General features: G+C 44.5%; 2 protein-coding genes across 2 annotated transcripts; one reads left to right on the forward strand and one right to left on the reverse strand.

Moving 5' to 3' along the window:
* Nucleotides 1-8,185: 8,185 nt before the first annotated feature.
* On the forward strand, nt 8,186-16,969 carry MYCFIDRAFT_176945 (uncharacterized protein; the record flags this gene model as incomplete). The annotated part of the gene is made up of 2 exons (XM_007930854.1): nt 8,186-8,192; nt 16,758-16,969. The coding sequence occupies 2 exons, from the start codon at nt 8,186-8,188 to the stop codon at nt 16,967-16,969; spliced, it is 219 nt and encodes a 72-aa protein (XP_007929045.1).
* Nucleotides 16,970-17,253: 284 nt separating this feature from the next.
* MYCFIDRAFT_37953 (uncharacterized protein) lies at nt 17,254-20,223 on the reverse strand (the record flags this gene model as incomplete). The annotated part of the gene is made up of 3 exons (XM_007930629.1): nt 17,254-17,558; nt 17,886-20,129; nt 20,178-20,223. The coding sequence occupies 3 exons, from the start codon at nt 20,221-20,223 to the stop codon at nt 17,254-17,256; spliced, it is 2,595 nt and encodes an 864-aa protein (XP_007928820.1).
* Nucleotides 20,224-20,267: the final 44 nt, after the last annotated feature.

Consider the following 20,267-nt stretch of genomic DNA (forward strand, 5'->3'; position numbering starts at 1 on the left):
GATTACGGATCTAGATACCTTACTCGCGCGTATATAAGAACTAGTATAGCAAGTAGGCTAGTTTAAAGAGACTGTCTAGTACTAGGCGGAAATTATCGAGAAAGGCTTAACTAAACTCCTCGATTTTAAGTACCCTAGTATAGAATATATACTAACTCTAGCGTAGAAGATAGTAATATACGCACTTATCTATAGCTAGAATAATGTCCTGTTTATTGCTCGTATAGGCGAGGGAAAGAGTTTACTATTCTAGGGCTTTATAATACTAACTAGTATAATTACTATTTAAGTTGTTCTATTAAACCGCTTAGGTGCCGAACAAGCAGCAGCTATCGAGCGCATAGCTAGCAATACTAGTAGCCTCGTCTATTTAGTATATATCTCTACCGACACTAAGAAGATCGACCTAGGTATATTTAAGAACATTCTAAAAGGCAAGGTCTAGCACCTTCTACTTAGTCTAGAATAGGCAGCATCTCCGCAATTCCTTTCGTTACTAAACGAACTAGAGGTCCGCGAGCGTATTAGTCTACTTATTATCGATAAGGCGTACCTAATCTATAACTAGGGCGAGCCTTCTAGTTTCTATAACAAATACTCGTAAGTTAGTTAAATGCGTAATCGCCTACGTATCGATACTAGTACGCTATTAATATCGGCTACTATAGATAAAGAGTGCACTAAGTATGCGATAAAGTATGCCGGTATGCGCGATAAAGGCTCTAATCTATACGAGACTAAGATTATCCGTAGTAGCATCGATCGACTAGAGATTACATATATTATTAAGTTTATCCTAAGAGAGCATCTTACTAACTACGACATGCTATATATAGTAATTAATAATGCGGTCTCCTATCTACTAACTCCTAATAGCGAGAACAAGGATATTAAGAAGGGATCTGCTACGCTATAGAACATACGTAAGTCTCTAGTGTTTATTAACGGCTGTAAACATATCGCTAATTTCGTCGATATCGCCCGTAGCTAGTTATTATATCTAACTAAGGATAATCCGGATCTAACTAAGAAGTATTAGTATAGCCTAGGCGTAGGTCTAGGTATTAATATTACCCGTACTATCTCCTTCTATACTACGAGGGTGCTAAAGCTAGACTAGGACAATCGATATAATAAGTATTACAAGCTAGACTCTAATATTCGATATATAGTAGCTACTACCGTAGCAAGCATTAGATTAGATATACCTAATATCGCGGATATATACTAGTAGAAGTTTAACATTACGCGCAACCTAGGAGACCTTTAGCAGCGACTTAGACGCATTGCTCGACGACTAGCGCTTCTAAATTCGTAGGGCTTCTTTAATAAGCTATACTTCTACCGGCCTCGGGCGTTCTTCTTCGTCCTATACTATAGCAGAGACTATATTAAGCGTATGCTAGAAGGCGCTAGCATGCTTTCTATCCTTCTACTAGCGTAGGTATAGGTATAGGTATAGGCGTAGTCTAGCGGTCGTAGTCGTAGTCGTAGCGGTCGCGGTAGAGGTACTCGCGGCAGAGGTGCTTATAGCAGAGGCAGAGATATATATACTACCGGACCTAGCAGGTTGCGACAAGAGCTTCCTAGTAAGGATGTTAGTAGTACGAGCGACTAAGACGATGTATATAGTAACGCTAATACCGATACTAGAGATAGTGCTTCTAGAGGCCGCAAGGGCAAATCTAAGGAGAGTAATATATAGAATAAATCTAAGCTAGAGAGCCGGAAGAACATTCTAAAGGTCTTCTTAGGTGCGCTAAACGATTACCTAAAGATACTAGGCCGCTACTTTCGAGTAGTAATAAATAAGCACTATAGCGAACACTTAACCTAGTTTCCGTACCTACTAGGCTAAGTAGATAGAAGAGATTGCTGCAACTTCTATAACACCGATCTAATAGCTAATCTACCTAAACTACTAGCTAAGCGCGTTAAGCTAGTTAACCTACTAGGTAAAGGTATAAGACCGAGCTTTAGGCTTAAGCATATTAAGGACTAGTGCTTAAAGAAAGTAGATGCCCTATACCTATGCAAGAACCGCTTGTTCCGCATACTAGCCGGCATGTATATAAAGGATAGGCTAATATAGTCTATGTTAGAGGTCTTTCTTCTTACTCGGTCGTACGAGACCTAGGAGGATTTAAATATCGACAGAGATAGGCTATTACAAGTCGCACTAGAATTGAATAAGTAGTAGTATAAGGATACTAATCTCGACGAGCTGCTTGCTACTATTATTAGTATAGCCGAAGATGTATATACTAATTAGGAGGCCTATAAGGCGGAATAGAAAGCGAAGTAGGAGGCTGCTACGAAGGCTATTAAAGATGCTACTACTACTAGACAGGCGGCAGAAGAATAGGGAGCTAAAGGCAGCTTAGTAGATCTACGTCTAGTAACCTATAGGACTCTATAGCAGATAGAGGCAGACTAGCGCAACCTAAATAACTCCTTAAGACGATCTGCCTTCGCGAATACCGTACGCTAGTCCGGTATATAGCACGGCCTAGCTTAGCAAACTTAGTAGCAGATACCTGCTATAGCGGCTCCTTCTAACCCTCTGTCCGATAGCCCTACGGTCTCCGATCCTACTAGGCCTTCCGATGCACTATCTGCTCGAAAGCGTACGCGCCGTAGTACTTAGCTAGGCCCTAGTCGATCTGCCTCTACTACCGCTAGCCCTGCCGCTCTATCTATTAAAGAAGAAGACGATATTATAGTAGAGGAGGCGACTAAGCAGTTAATATAGGCTTATATTAGTCGTCGTAGTAGTCGTAACATTCGCATTCCTATAGCTACTAAGGGTCTATATAGCGAGGGCGCTCGTACGAGAAGCTTAAGTATAGCAAGTAGCTATAGTAGTAATATCGACGACAATATCCTATCGTAGTATCTGCCGAGTAGGTAGTAGATATAGTATAGAGATACGTAGACTGTCGGTAGGTCGGAAATCGCGTGTTTTAGCGTTAATTTAGCAGTTGTTTAGTAGGACTTCGCGGTAGATAGTAGACTAGATAGTAGACCTTTAAGATAGTATATAGTATAGTATATATTTCTCGCGTTTTTAGTACCGTTACGCTCTTTGTTATATTCTTTGTCGATATCGGTATATAGCTAAAGTTAATAGATGCGTAAGAGGAAATCGCGATCTTAAAGCCGGCCTAATCCCGCCAATCAGATGTTATACTATAGTAAATCCGAGCCTTAGCGGGCTATCGAGGCTTCCTCTATCTAAATCTCCTTCCTCGAATTTACGATGCTTTCTAAACAACAATACCGCCGCTATAACGCTAGACCGAGTCGATTGAGCGCATTTCTAGCAAATAGCGCTAATAAAAGTGTCTAATACGATAACGACGACCGCAGCCTTAGGTATACTAAAGGCCTTATTTCGAGAAGTCCTATTTCGAGAAGACCGACAAAGCCTAGAAGCTAATACTATACTTATCGTACTATATACTAGTTAGTAGGCACTATAACATGTACGGTAGAATAGAAGCGTAGGGCGATAACGTGCAACGAGCGCTATAAATAGCATCTCTTCGAGAATCGCCGAAGCGACCTCTTACGTCCTTGCCCTCCTTTGCCTACCTCTTTCTAAAACTAGAGGCCTTAGTTGCTATACAAGGCAGAGAAAATAAACAATAGCGTTTATAGGGATCTAATATAACTAGCGGTTTAAGGGCCTACTAGGAGCATACTATAAGAAGTATACTAGAAGTATACATTGCCTATAAGCTTGCTCTCTCGCTAGCTATTAACGCATTCTATTACTAACTACAACACCGAAGTGTGTATAGAACAGGCATTATTAAGCGTATAACACTAGCGAACTTAAAGAGTTAGAAACTAGGTACCGACTAAAGCTACCTAGAGAATAATAGTCGAACCGCGCCTAAATGTTAAAAAGACTGTTAAAAGATATGCCCCTAGAACAACTCTTTCTTGCGTACTGCTAGTGTAAAGCAGTCTTAATGCGCTTACGCACTATAGGTGTATAATAGTCTTAATACGCTCGGAGGGAAGGGGGGGGGTGCGCACTATAGTTGTCTAGCAGAGTCGATACGCTTACTATAGTCGTATAGTAGTGCCCTTATAAAGACGTCTTGCTTAAGGACGCCTGTTCGTACCGCGGAACTATAGCATTAACAGCTCGCTACCTAGAGGCTATATCCGATATCGTACGCTCCTAATCGCCGAATTTGCAAAGGCTGCGTTATACTAAGCTTAACTAGATATGCGTATAGTATCCCGAGAAGAGCCTAATATAGAAAGCCTGTTATAGTAATAGATAAGAAGACTATCTAATACGGAATCACCTAATAGTAATACTACTATAGAATAGCTACACTAAGACTACGATTAATTCCTAAACCCACTCGCTAGGAGAGTTACCTTTCGGCAAAGCCTATCGGAGACTAAAGGACTAAACAAATTACCTACTAATAGACCTCGACTATTTCTAAGCGGCTCTATCAGTAGTAAGTCGTAGAACTAGCAAGGAATAGTGTTAATCGCAGTAGAGAGCCACTTCTACTCGCGATAAAGAGGTATAATTAACACTGCCGCTATAGTATATAGATAGTTAGTATATTGCTAGGGGTAGAGGTGTTTACTATCGCTAGTTACGCAAAGGGGAACTCGCTAGTTACGCACATAGTGCGGATACTCGCTAGTTATACGCGCAGTACGGATACCGGTATATAGTGTGGTTAATGTAAAGAAGAAGAAGAAGTAGAAGTTAGAAAGCGAAGGTCTATCTACGTAGGTAAGGTTAAGCTACATAGTCGACAATAGGTAGCAATAACGGCTATACATTACCTTACTAACTAACGCGCTCCTTTACGGCAAGAGCGACATTATTTACTAGACGCTAGCATGTAATTGTACCTAAGGCCGCTCCGTCGTCCTAAGTAGGGCCGAATCCTACTAAATAGGCCCTAGGTCGAGCATAGCTAGCTAGAAGGACGCCTATCTAGTTAACTTTAGTAAACAACTTACTAGAGTTATCTTTCTACGACCTTCCTAGAGCTAGCCGGCTAGCTAGTTAGCTAGTTAGCTAGTTAGCTAGTTAGCTAGTTAGTTAGTTAGCACGAGATACGTCGATTAAGCGCGTTTCTAGCAATTAGCGCTAGCAAAAGTAATTAATACGATAACGACGGAAACCTTAGGCAAGTAGAATATATAGGATAGATAGATAGATAGATTGTAAGAAAATGGGTATGTAGCAACGTATAGAACACCCTCTACTAATCGCCGTAGTAGAAAGTAGAACTAAACCGTACCTTTCTTAGAACAGGGCAGAGCGACTACTATTAACTAGGCCTAGCACGGATAGCATATCTACCGTACCGGCTACCGAGTATATCCGTACGTATAATCGAGCATTACGCGCATACGCTAAGTAAGCTTATCGCTAGCGCGGCTGCATCGTACTGTACGTAATAACATTACATAATTGTTATATAGGCTTGCTAAGGCAGGACAGGAGACTTTACTTGCTTAGGTTCTTACAATTATCTCCTTCCCCTAGTATAGCTGTCCTAGCTATAGGGCAATATAGTAAATTATACTATTTCTTATACTCTACGCTATACTTGCGCGTCTTATACGTACCTATCGCTAGGCTATAGTTGCTAGGTACGTTATAATTTGCCTCGTAGTTGCTTGTTTATTTGTAGATTTAAAGCGCGGCTGCTTCTAGTACTAACTAGAGGTTGCCTAAATTTCTAAGAACGCGGTAGCTACGCGAGAACGTAAGCTATCCGAAAGCGAGGCGAGTATTTAAAGCATTCGAAGCCCGCTTGAAAACTTCTTCTTTTTCTAAGCGCTCCGAATACTACCCGCCTACCCCCTACCTACTCCCCTCCTACGCCCCCCTAGCATTACTTAAAGATTTTTCTTTTTTAAACATCTATCTAAAAAAAAACATTACTAGTATAGCTACTCCTTCGCGTACCTCGGGCAAGCGCGCTGTAGGCGCTCCGCCCTCGACATCTACTACGCCTACCTAGCGCCCCTTAAAAGTCCTAAAGGGCTATACCCGTTGCTTTAAGCATATAACGGCTAACGGTACGTTTTCTCGCTACTTGCTACGCGTATGCGCTTTGCAACTAACTCGCTTTAGTAGACCTAACTAAGCTTTATATAGGCGGCAATATAGACCTAGCTACTAAGCGTAACTATAATCGCTACTGTAGCAGCTATTACCCCTATACTCCTATTATAGTACGCTCCCTCGTCTCGCTACTAGCCCGCATTCGCGCCGCGCGCTCCGCGCGCGACTTATATAACCTAGACGGCTACGACTCCGTCGAGGAGTCGGACGAGGCCTTAGAGGCACTCTAGGCCGAGTTAGACTCTATCGTCGTACGTATATTTCGTACGCGCTTCGCTTGCGCTCCGTATACTAACCTCGATATTAGTTATCCTATCTGCGCTTAACGTCTTTTATACTAATAAGAACAAGGTAACCCTAGGCGGCAAAGCCCTAGCCCGTAAGGGGGCCGCTAGCGGGTCCCTTACGGACGTTAACTTGCTTAGTACGCTCGAGCATATCGGCACTAACCTAGCTAGTTTAGTAGAGATCGGTCGTTAGGTATAGTTTTTTCCCGCAGCCTCGTTTTACTTGCGCTTCGTATACTAACCGTACTAGAACCTCGCTTAGCGCGTCGGCGCTAACGCCGTCGCTGCTATCGATACCGCTATAGGTATCGAAGAGGAGGACGAGGAGGAGGATAACGATAAGTAGGGTAGGCGGCCCGCCGTCGCCGCGCCTACGCGGCGCTATCTATATGTATATTAGGCTAATAGGCCTTTTTTAGTAGCGAAACGAGCACGTGTCTACTATTTTTCTTAAGTTTTATTTTCTTTTGTTTTAATTACTGCCTACGCTTGCGCTTCGCTTAAGCTTCGAACTCGTCTAACGCTATAGAATCTTTAATATAAATAGCTAGCTCCTAAGTATTATATTCTTTAGGCTAACCTCGCTACTTAATAAGGTAGTACGCCTTCCGCTTCTTTATCTTCTTAGCTACGATTGTTTCTACCTACCACTCGTTACCTTTAGCGATAGGTATACTTATCTTATACTCCTCGCTATCGCGCCTATACTAAGGCTCGAGGAGGGAAATATAGAAAACATTGTAGATCTTCGTACTTAACAGTAGTGCTAGGCGGTACGCCTACGCTCCGACTGCGTCGATAATACAAAAAGGCCCTATATACTTCGGGCTAAGTTTCTTCTTTAGGACATCTAAGCTAATGTTCTTTGTCGATAGCAAGACTAGGTTACCTATACTATATGTCTTAGTAGTATAGTGTATATTGTATTGCTTAGCCTAGTATTCTGCTGCTTTCTACTAGCGTTCCGTAAGCGTTTTATGCGCTTTCCGTAGTCGCTCCGCAGCGTCGATAGCTACTAGTGCCCTTCCCTTAGTTAGCTCGTCCCGAGCTAGTAGCTTATTTGCGCTCGGTATCAAATTAGGGTTAAAGCCGTAGAGCATCTTAAAGGGGCTTATACGCAACGTAGGATAAACGCTATTGTTATAGGTAAACTTAGCCTAAGGCAACAGTTTAGCCTACTTATCCTAATTCTTAGAGCAATAGCATCGCAGGTATTGCTCGAGGGTCTAGTTCGCGCGTTCGGTTTACCTATCGGTCTAAGGATAGAAGGCTATACTAAGCCTACGCTTTATATGCGCTTCGAAGTAGAAGTCGCTCTAAAACTAGCTAGTAAATAGCGATCTACGATCGCTAATAATGCCTAATAGTACTCTAAAACGCCTAATTACCTCCCTTTAAAGGATATCCGCGAGTTCTACTACTATATACTTCTTCGTCGTTAGGATAAAGAGGCTTATCTTCGTATAGCGGTCGACTATTACGAGGATCGTAGTATATACGTAGGCACCGAGCTTACTCGGCGGGAGATCGATAATAAAGTCTATCGTTAACTCTTGCTAAGGTCGGGTCGGTATAGGTAGAGTAGCGAGCTCGCCGTATAGGCGATAGCGCTTCGCCTTCGACTGTTAACAAATTCTATAGATACGGATATAGGCCGTAATGTCCTCGGCTATCTTCGGCTAGAAGTACTTTCGGCGTATTAGGTCTATAGTCTTAGCTATACTAAAGTGTCTAGCTAAAGGGTCGTCGTAGTATATACGTATTAGCTACGTACGCAATGCGTAGTCCTTAGGGATATATAGCGCATCGCTGTAGTAAATAAGGTTACTACGACGAGAATAGCTAGGCGGGAGGTTAGAACTACTTAACGAGGCTAAGCTACCCGACGGCGAGCTTGTCTCGTATAAGCCTCTTCCTCTCGCTTACTCTAGCTATTATAAAGTGCGTACGAAACTAAGGATTATATTAGGTATCTCGTAGTAGGGCCCGTTATTCCTAACGATAGTAGCCGCTACTCTTACGGGACTGCTAATAAAACTCTTACGTTCCGCTAGCGCTATACTAGCGTCTCGCATCCCTATATATATAATAGAGATGCGTTTTATAATCGGCTCGATATCCTCGGGCAGATTTAACTATAGAGCTAGTTTCGACTATAATATAGGGAGAAGGTTGTTTACCGCCTGCGACTCGCTCTCGTAGTCGCTACGTCGTAAAGGTATATCGGCTAGGTTTCGCTTACTAGCTCGATATTCAATAGTAAAGTCAAAAGATATAAGGAAGGTTGCCTATCTTACCTACCTTCCGACAAGCTGCTTTATCTTTATAAAGCCCTTAAGATTAGCGTAGTCGATAACTACGCGGGTCGTATACTAGGCGCCGTCGAGGTACGGGCGCTAATGCTTAAAGGACTCGACAACCGCTAAGAGCTCCTAGTTATAGGTCTTATAATTAGTCTCGGCTAGGACTATTTTTCGTAACTAGAAGGTAATAGGGTGCTAATTCCTATCTTCGCTCTATTATAATATAATTCCTACTAAGGCAAACGTAGAGGCATCGGTCTCGATACGTAGGGGCTTCGTAGGATTATAGTGTCGCAATATCGAGGCCGAGCTAAAGGCAGCCTTTAGCTAGCGGAACGCTTACTCCTCGCTTTCGCCCTACGGGACCTGCCCTAGCTTTCGGCTATTTACGGCTCCTTTCGATAGGGCGGTTAGTAGTATAACGATCCGGGAGTAATTAGGGATAAACCTCCGGTAGAAGTTGTAGAATCCGAGGAAGGATTGAACCTCCTTTAGCGTTAATAGGCGAGGCTACTCGTTAATAGCGTTTACCCTACGCTAATCTATCGATACGCCTTCGGTACTAACGATAAACCTAAGGAATTCGACTTCTTTCTTCTAGAAGGAACATTTCTTTCTATTTATATACAATGCAAACTTTCTAAGCCGCGTAAGGACAGCGCGTACGTCTCGTACGTAGTCCTCTCGCGTTTTGCTATAGACGAGGATATCGTTAAGGTAGACGATATAGCAAATATTAACTAGGCTAGCTAACGCCCTATTAATGTATTCTTAAAACGTAGTAGGAGCATTAGTAAGCCTAAAAGGCATTACCTTGTACTCGAAGTGCCCGTACCGCGTACGGAACGCAGTCTTCTACTCGTCGCCCCGCTTAATATAGATATAGTAATATACATCCTAGAGGTCTAAGAACGTATACTATTCGGCGTCCTTAAGCCTATTAAGCGTTTCGCTAATAAGAGGCAGGGGGTAACGATTTTTAATAGTAATCTCGTTTAGCCCCCTATAATCGACGTAGAGTCTTAGACTGCTATCCTTCTTTAGTACGAATAGGATCGGCGTACCCGCCTCGCTTATACTAAGCTAGATCCAATCGTTATCTAAGGCTAAGCTTAGGTAATTACGAAGGTCGCTAAGCTCTCTTCCTAAAGAATAGTAGAGAGGTTTATATAGCGGCTTCGTTCCGGGGATTAGGTTAATTGTATACTCTACGTCTTTAGGGAGCTTACGTCGCGCTTCGGGCATTATTGTAAAAACGTCTTCGAAGTCTTTAAATTCTTCTAGTAAGGAGGAACCTTTAGCGATATCGCGGAGCTAGCGAACGCTAATCGCATATACGTATAGGGCGTTACGTATATCCTTCTAGAATTCCTATAGTTCCCGTACGCGTATCGAACGCGCTACGGCTTCGTTCCTATAGGTCTAGGCATCCGTCGAGCTATCGACGATTACCTTTTAATCGCGCCTTTAAGGCCTACTAAGAATAATATTAGGGAGGGGCATTTCGAAAGCATAGAACACTCCGGTAGTAATGCGTTCTTAGCCTATAGAGTCGGCGATCCGCAAGCGTAGATAATACGCTCCGTAGTAGTATCCTCGGTCGCCCTAGAAACTATCGGCGCTAGGTAGTACGGCATTGATAATCCGCTAAGGCTAGTATCGTAGAACGAATTCTTAAGATACTATATTAATGTTAGTAGCATTATCTAATAAGCATTCGATAGATACTTCCCCTTCTTACGTAACGATTGCTCTACGTACGCGTCCCGTAGGTACTACTACTACTAAGCTACTTAGTTGAGATTCCGTACCTATCCCTAGCTCTTAGGAAGTGCCTTGTCTTTTCCCTTAGCCTTCGAGTCGTTCTTCTTCTCTTTAGCGTTAGCGGCTACCTTACGCACCGTAGGGTTGTCGTCTTTCTAGAGATAGCGGTTCGGGTACGCGTTCTTATAATAGCCTTTCTAGCGATAGCTATAACATTCGACCTTGCTAATATTATACCCGCCTTACGAGTTATCGCCCTTCGCATACTTTCCGCCTACGCTACGGTCGCGATTTAACTGCTACTTACGGGCCTAACTATTAGATCGACGCTTCTTGCCTTTGCTACCTCCGGTTTTATCGTAGTTACGATCCTTACGTTTACTAGACGGCTTATTAGGGGTCTCGATACGCGTCGTAAGCTCTACGAGTTCGTAACGCGTCGTTAGCACCGCATAGTATTTAATAATTGCGCTACGAATCGCCGGCTAGAGTTTAACGAGGAGATAGCGGATCCTATACTCCTCGCTATAGTCGCTAAGTTGATTTTCGAGCACTACGAGCTTAAGGGCAAAGCTTTAGACTAACTGTCCCTTACGCTAACGGGCCGCCTTATACTCGAGGGTTACGTCTAGTATACGGTTTATAGGGTCCTCGACGTAGTCCCGATAGAAGGTTTTAAAGTCCTAGTAGGTGTAATTCTGTAGGTCCTTAAGGCTATTTTTATTATACTATCGCTCCTGCGTATCGCCTACGAGGTATATAACACTATAAAGCACCTTGCTCTCGTCCGTATAATAGGTAGCTCCGGATAGTATAAAGGTAATAGAAAGTTCTCGAAGGAATCGCCTCGACTCCTTAATCGTATCGCCTTTAAAGGGCTTAGGTTCCTTTAGGCGAGGCTTAATAGCCGCAAGACTAGCGACTGCGTAGCTTATACTAGGCATAGGGGCTACGCTTAGCGTACTTCCGGAAAGAGGTAGTCGATACGAGACAGATTCAGCTCTCTAAGATTCAGGCCTCTAAATCGACTCGTTAGCTAATTCTTCCTCGTCCTTATCGTCGTCGTCGCTTAGAGATAGGGTTATCGTAGGACCCTCGCCGGCGGTACCGCTACTCGGAGCTAGCGCATCGCCTACGTCCCTAAGGGTACGAAGACGCGCATTCTCTCGCTTAGCTTCTTAAGCCTAGACTTCTAGCCTAAGCACTTCTTACTTAGCTAGAAATCGTTCGAGCCGTAGGTAGGTCGCTTCCCGGCGCGCCTAATATTCGGCCTCGTATTATTATGTCGCCGCGTCGTTTTCTAATACTATAGGCGCTCCTAATGCATTATTCTACGCGTTTCCCGCGCTCGGCGCGTTCGGATCGCTTACGTTTATCTTTCGGGGTTCTATAGGCCGCTACGAAGGGTAGACGGTTTAGAACTATAAGAAAATAGGTATATAGCAACGTATAGAACACCCTCTACTAATCGCCGTAGTAGAAAGTAGAACTAAACCGTGCCTTTCTTAGAACAGGGCAGAGCGACTACTATTAACTAGGCCTAGCACGGATAGTATATCTGCCGTGCCGGCTACCGAGTATATCCGTACGTATAATCGAGCATTACGCGCATACGCTAAGCAAGCTTATCGCTAGCGCGGCTGCATCGTACTACACGTAATAACATTACATAATTGTCACATAGGCTTGCTAAGGCAGGATAGGAGACTTCACTTGCTTAGGTTCTTATATAGATAGATAGATAGAGATACGGATAGACGGAGATTTACGTATACTACTAGTTAGGAACTATAAAGTACATTCTTAATTAAGCTACGCGCATTAATATCTATCGAATGCTATACTCTATTGCTTTAGAAGTTACTACCGCCGTTATCGCCGAGGCTACCTATACGTGCTAAAAGGCCTATATCTATTCCCTTAACTCTAGCTCTAGCTCTAGCTCTAGCTCTAGTTAGGTCCTAGCTCTTAACGCTCTCGAAGAGCTAAGCAGTGCTATCTACTAGCTAAACCCACACATCGTCTCGATCTAGATTAAGCACTGCCTCCTCGATTAGACTATAATTAATACCCTCGAGGCGCTCCGTAGTATTAGGACCGTCTAAGGCATCGGATTGCAGTATAGTAGTACGGCCTCGTATAAAGTTCTAATTAGTAGCATTGAAGTTCTTAACGACCGCTAGTATCTAATCTGCGCTAATGTTCTAGATATCGTCTAATAGCGTAAAGCTTCTATGCTGCTACTTTGTAAAGCTATCGATACGGATCTTGTCGGCTCGATTGAACACGCCTGCGCTAATATCCTTTTCGGTATAATAGCTAGTTCGATAGACACTAGAATTCTCCTTAAACATATCCCGGATAAGACGGGATAGCTCCCTATTTATTAATACTCGCTTAAAGGCGGCAGCAAGTCTATAAGTCGAGTTAGCAAGGCGCTTATAATCCTCCGAGAGTGCGTAGTTAATTAGCTCAATCATCTTATTACTACCGACAGTATAGCCCTTCTTTCTAGATTAATTAACTATTCTAGTAGCGAGAACTGCCTTCTATAGCTCCGCTATACTACCTTTATTTAACAGGAAATGGAAGTAGGTTATTAGGCGGCTATAATTGCTCTATCTAGCACCGAGGAACATTAGAATAGTATAATCTACGTACCGACGGAGATGACCGATATCCTATATACGGACGGCATAGCGAACACGCATAAACAAGGAGATCTCTTTTAGTAGTCTATATATCGAAGTAAAGGCCGTATCTAGTCTATTTAGTGCCGCGCCGTCGGTAGTAGTAGCTAGTCGATTAGGCATACTATCCTATGCCTCTAGCGATAAGAGCAGCTTATGCATTTCCTTTAAGATGTCTATATACTTAGCGGTAGTAATCTTCTCGATAATGGCCTACTTAACAACCTCGGGGCGAGTTTGATTACCTTAGCCTATTCTAACAATGTCCTCGGTAATATAGCTACGGTTAACTATAATCTAGAGCAGTATAGCGATAACTCGAGCATTAAAACAACGCTTAAGTAGTCTCTGTATACGGAAGAACTTTAGTAATTTAGGATTAACCTCCTTTATGCCCTAGAAGTTAACATTAGATAATAGAGAGAAGTCTAAGCGTTTACTAGCCTTATTCTTGTTCTAGTAGGTGCGGAAAGGCGTAAAGCATAGGTTTATAAAGATGTGGAACTAAGCAGGCACTAGAAGGACATGCTACTTCTTATCGTATACCGCCTTGTTCTCGACACCGCTAAAGATTATAGACAGTATGCGCTCGATCGTAAGCTAATTACTAACGTTAATAATCAATCGATTGTCGAATATCGGATTATTAGGCTTTAGGCTAAGGTTGCTTTAGTAGATGTCGTCGTGCACTAAGGCAGTGCCCTTATTAGAGATCTCGTCGTTCTATAATAGAGGCATAGCTAGCAACTAGGTCTTGCCTTTAAAGCTGCAGTCGATTTCCGGATACTCTAGCTACTAGACTAGATAGCCTCTATCCTTAGCTGCTTTAAATACCGCCTTAATCGCATTACCGAATATATATATACAGGCTTCGTAGAGCTAGTACATCTCGACTGCCTCGATAGTATTATTATTATCGATGTTATAGATAATGTTCTTAGTTAGTACTAGCTTGGACCGGTCTAGCATGTCCTATATTAAGCCGCCCTCTAGAAGATTATTATATAGGGCGATATACGAATTAGTAATATTAACCTGTTTATTATTGTCTGTAATGTCTTAATCCTTGCGCTTTGCCTAGCGGTTAAAGTTATCGTAGCAGAGCTACTAAATGTATAGCTTTGCCTACTCGAGGATCCTTAGCCGCTAGGTGTTAGCATTCTTCTTAATTAACGCCTAAATAGTCCTATACGAAGGAAGCAGACCTATACTATATAGGGTGTCGATAAGCGGAGCTAGTAGATTGCTAATATATACTAAGAGCAGACTAAGCGACTTTAGCATCTAGGAGGCTCGCTTTATCGCTATCGAATATACTACTATATACGTAATTGTATAGATACGCTTCTGCATTATATTACGCTTGTCCTCGAATAACATTACTCGCTATATAGTATCCTTACGGGTATTCGGTAGTATAAAGTCCTCGAGCAGGCGGTACTAATTCGGTATAATACTATAGATTACATTATGCATCTCGGAGAGGCGGCGTAGTATAGCAAGGCTCTCTTCTAGCTTATACGCATTAAAGAACTTCTTGCTAATTAAGTTCTTAACCTTAGCTCGCAGCTAGACAGCACTAATAAGATGCTTATTAGGTAGTATGTCTTATATAGCCTGCACCCGCTTACGATAGGTCTTAGTGCCCTTATTACTAAACTATATAAACAACATCTTCTCTATCGGTAATTTAAGCTAAGTAAGGTGCTTTATAGCGAGGGCGTACTTCTACTTTAGTATACGGCGCGGACTACGATTGCTAGTAGGCTCGAGTTCGCCCTCTTCCTCGTCGTTTATCTTATCGAGGCTGCGCTTACTAGGATGCTAAACAGGCTAATCGTTATTATCGGAGGCATTGCTAGTACGGCGCTTACGCTCTAGTTCGCCCTCGCTCTATAGCTCTTTATCTATATTAGTATCCTTATCCTTAGTTAGACTATTATTAACTAGCTAATTATATATAATGTTACGATTAGCGGTTCGTAGGCAGCGAGGAGTAGCGCGCTCTTTAGTAGGCTAAAGGCGAGTAGGCTAAAGGCGAGTAGGCTAAAGGCGAGCAGGCTAGCGGCGAGCAGCTAAGCGGTCCTTATCGCCTAGTATATTCTTAGAGTTATAGTAGTCGCTATAGTACTAGCGCTAGCGGCGGCGATCTTTATCGAGTACTAGACCGGCGAATGCACTAGCGAATATAGGACCTAGCAGATCGGATAAAGGGCCTAGTATATCGGAAGTCTCTCCTAGTAGCGGTAGGTCTTCCGGAGTAGGCATTTCCTTATCTTTATCGTCTAGTCGAGGCGGTAGGCCGATATCTTCTTTGCGACGACGGTCTAGTTTAGATGTTAGTAGCGCTTCTATTAGATAAGAAGAGCTATGCTAATTATCTCCGCTACGACGATTAAGCTCGGAAGTGTTAGCTTAATTAGTTAAGTCGGAGCCGCTTATAGTATCGCTTGTACTGCTAGTGCTAGTGTTTATTAGCGCTCGAAGTAGTCGACTCGAGTAGCTAGCTAGCTAGCTAGCTAAAGTCGCCTTTGCTATTTAGCTAGATCTTAATAATAAGAAGTCGTAGGGGGTTGCTTATTACTACAAAGTTAGTTAGGAATACTAGGTCTACGAGCTCGTAGGTGTTTCGGGTATGTTAGGGATAGTATATCTAGAGGCTTCTAAGCCGCTAGTAAATGCTATCGGTAGAGTAACGAGAACTTAGCACTACTACGCTATACGCACTCGTATATAGCAAGAAAGTCGATCGCGAGTACTTTCTAAAGGGCCTCGAGTTAGTTTAGTTAAAAATAAAGGGGGGTATTACTACCGCTATTTCCGACGTAGACGAGAACTCGATAGCGAGAAGTCGCGCGCAGGTACGTATAGCGAAGAAGTTAGTCGGATAGCCCTAATTAAGGACCTCTAGGTATTAACTTAGTATATAGCGATATATTAAGAATCGGTATGTTTAGATAGGCGGACAGCTATAGAAGTAGGCTCGGCTGAATTAGTGTAACTTAGCGCGCACACGTCGTATATACGAGATTTTTGGATCGTTAGACTCGCAATTAGTAGGGCTACAACCTCCTTATATTGGATTTGCTAGTTGTCGTTAGTATAGCGAGATCGTATTTTAATAGCGGAATCTACGATAAAAATTAGCGGTTTAGCTTTAGGCCTTTAGGCGAAGGATTAGGTAGAGTAGTGTATAATTAGTTATTCGGAAAGATAGAAGCTAGCCCTAATTTATTTAAATCTATTACGTGCAATCTAACTAATTTACTACCGCGGAACGTAATCCTTAATATATAAAGGCCTAAACGGAGGTAGTTTTACGACTCTATAACGTCGCGCTAGCACAACGATAACGATACCCTCTCGATCTAGCAATAACCGACCTTGCGATTGCCTAAGGCAAGATATAGAGAAAAGAGGTAGTCCTAACTATAATATTAGTTCGACTATATATGTAGAGAGTCGTACTATAATAATAATAAAAATAATAACGATCTAGAATCATCTAACCGACAAAAACAATAGGCATTATATTATAAACCTATCGAGAAGGCAAGCAAACTTCGACGCCCTGTGCACCACAAAAAAAAAGACGAAATGAAAGAAGTGAAAAGGCAAGACACTCGAAACATCCCAACTCCTCCCCAAATTCTGGAGACGCGATGGCGGCCACAAGCAAAAACCTCACATTCCACGAGCGATGATCCCGGCTTTATCACGACCCACACACCGGAAGCATCTCATGCGCCTACACCAGACAAGCAGCAACCAACCCCCAAAGCCTCACCACTCAGACCCAAATGACCGCGAGCGTAGATACCAATTCTTCCCCGAAAAGACATTTCAGAGATAAAACCTTTCTATCAAATCCTCACCTCGTAATATCTATACACACACATCCATATCCATAACCATACCCATACCCACTTCTCAGTCATGCATTCCATTGCATCTGCATAGTCGCTATGATCGCCAAAGACACAAAAACAAGCGGTAGTCCCACCCAAACACCCTCCTCCTCCCCAAATTCACGCTGCCGTAGCCTTTGGCAAAGCATGACTGAAATCCACCCTACTTTCATCCCACTCCTAGTCGAAATCCATAGGTTTATCTTCCAGCTGCACACCCTTACTGCTCGCCTCGGGAGAGTCGACGAGATCCGCACCTTCGATACTCTCATGCTTGTTAACTAAACTCTGCCTTCTCAATCCGCCCGTACCTCGTCTAGCAGTGACGCCACGAATGCGGGACAAGCTGTCTTTCTTGGTAGGAGTGCCTTCTGTGGTGGCGGGGGACGAGTCGTCCGGGTTGGTGACGCGGTATTTTGAAGCAGGAGGCTTGATGCTGATGGTGCTTGCTGTCGATGGTTGGGATGTAAGCACGGTGGAAGAAGCTGTGTGGGCTGGCGTGGAATCTACGCTACTGCTGTAGAAGTGGCTGGGGTTCATGAAATCGCTTGGTGAGTTGATCGAGGCGGAGACGTGGCCAGAAATGCGCTTAGCCGTTTCTGTGGCACTTCGTTCTCGTGGCGTATAGTCTTCAGCGGGTGGAGGTTGATGGAAGGTGCCGTTGGTCCTCTCAGGAGTGTCTTGGGGCGAAGTAGGCGGCAGTCGGGTTGCAGATGGACTTTGTGGAATGTTCAAGCTATCCCGGTTGCTGGACGTGGCTGAGGCGCCCGTTGGTGACATGACACGTGCGTTTTGCTGAGCAGCAGTGGTACTCACCGGAAATCTGGTCTCCGGTCCACGGCTGCGGTCTCTGCGATGTCCGGCTGTAAGCGGCACTCTGGTATTGGTATCCGGGCTCGGGTTTCGACTTCTGGTGCCACCGGCTTGTGCCTGCTGTGCAGCTGCAATAGCACGTTGGCGCTCTTCCATGTGCGCTTTGCGTCTCGACTCGTCGGTGCTGATAGCACGAGTCTGTCTTGTGGAGCCCGAGTTGGTGTGTGACAGGCTTGACTGACGCTTGAGCTCCCCAAAGATAGCATCTTTGTGTGCGAAAAGATCGCGGAGAAGTCGCACGTTGTACTTCTCATTCATGGTCAGGCCAGTCTGCTGCTTCGGTCGCATAATGCAGGGAGCCAGGATGCCTGCAAGCTGTGCAACGTATGCATCGTCTGCGCTCGTAAGCTCAATCAATCTAGTAAAGTGCGTTACCAGCGCATCCAAAGTGGCTATGTTTGCAAGACGGAGCTGGCCGAGAGTCGACTGGATCACCTGTACTCTCGTTGCGTCCGACGCAGATTGTGCAGTACTCGTGTATATAGTCTTGATGATCTCGTACACGTGCGAGCTGACAAGGCTGTCGGGCAGCTCTAACAGGTACAGCTTCAGCACTGCAGCCACTATTGGCACCTCGTACTTTTCAAGCACCTCCTGGGAGACGGGCTTCCCAGTGTTGAGCTGGCTTCGCAGGTGGTGCTGCGCGCCGAGTGGCACATCTATGGTCCAGATGCTGCGACGCGCCTCATCGCCTTCCAAATCGGGGTAATGCGAGTCCAGGAATGTCAATATCGTGGTGATGATGAGTGGCACTCGTTTTCGGTCAGCGCGAGCTCGTGCTTCAATATCAATGCCAAAAGTCTGCTCATCGACCTTGTTGTAGTAGTTCTCGTACACCGTGACCTTGGGAATGTATTGGCCGGTGCGGTAATTCTCGAGCAAGTATCGGAGATCGCTTTGTGGCTGCACAGTCTCCTGAAACAGCATCATGTTGTCCACTGATGACTGCAGTGCGGGGATCACATTGCTGACAGCGCCACTGAAGTCGAGCACAACACTTTTGATGGCTTTGAGTCGGTCAAGCTCGCAACGTTCCATGAACCTCATGTGCTCAATCATGGCTTCTTCGAGGCTACACCGGAGGCCGTCTAGCTTGCGGACAGCAGCTTTGTAACGCTCATCAGCCTCCCGAGCTTCTCTGCGTAGCTTTTCCCCTGGTGTCTCATTAGGATGCGCATTGTTGAGCGGGTTCCAGCCTCCAAGATACTCGCTGACACGATCACCAATGACGGGACTACCAGGCACCGAGTCGCTAGAGCCGGCAGACATCATGGTGGAGGTTCGGTTGAGAGGACCCCGCTTCTCAGGAATGCCAGTAATCTGGAACACTTTCGTTTTCCACTGGTAATTGGTTTTGCTGCTGTTGAAAAAGCTGTTGCCAACATTGCCTACAAGGCGCAGAAAGCCGTGCGTGATCATATCTTGCCCGATGCGCTCTGCATAAGCAATACTATTCGCATGCAGGTGCTTCTGGATGTATTCTGTAATGTCTGCGCCAGTACTCGTGTTTGGGTAGGTACCCATGATGGGGACCTTGGTATCTCGGAGAGGGATGTTCTCCAGGACGTGAGTGAGAATCTTCTTCACTTGCTCCGGCGTGTAGGTCTGGTCTCCAATTTCAATCGGCTCTGGCTCTTCCGGCTCTTCGCCAATCTTGATGCTGGGAACATTCTGCGGCGCTCCAGGTCCGACCTTCGGCGAACCATTAGCAGCTGCGGCTGCAGAATTGGGATCTTGAAAGGCCAGCTTCTCTTCCTCGTCCAAGTCCTCCACACGTCGGCATTTGTTGTAGTACGCGCTCCGATACTGTCGGACGGTCTCCGCCTGCCTGTCGTGGGCCTTGATTCGACCTTGTAGATCGTCTTGACTATTCTGAACGCGCGCAGCGTGTTGATCACACCAGCGGCCAAATGGGTTCACCACTAGCTCTCGAATGTTCGAAGCAATCTTCTTATGACTCCGCGCCTCTGCAGCCATTTCAGTGCGCACGCCTTCGTAGGCCTTTTTGACGCTGGCGCCATCATCTCTTTGAAAGCCGCCATCTATTCGATTCGTAGCTCCTTCGATATCTGCCAACTTTTGTCCGTACGTGTCCTCTGCCTCTGCGCGCATTCGCGCAACAGTGAGTAACTGCTCATTCTCTTGGACGCCCTGCTGAAGTTTCTGAAAGAGTACGCCGAGGCCTGTGGTTGCTTAGCGCCTATACTCTGCACTTACGCGGCATAGCTTACCTCCAGCATAGTCCGAAGACCAAAATGAGTTGGCAAACGAAGTCATTTTGGCCCAGATCCTCCGCTCCACCGCTCCGCTACCCAATCTTA

The sequence above is a fragment of the Pseudocercospora fijiensis genome, assembly GCF_000340215.1.
Source record: "Pseudocercospora fijiensis CIRAD86 unplaced genomic scaffold MYCFIscaffold_7, whole genome shotgun sequence".
Lineage (NCBI taxonomy): Eukaryota > Fungi > Ascomycota > Dothideomycetes > Mycosphaerellales > Mycosphaerellaceae > Pseudocercospora > Pseudocercospora fijiensis.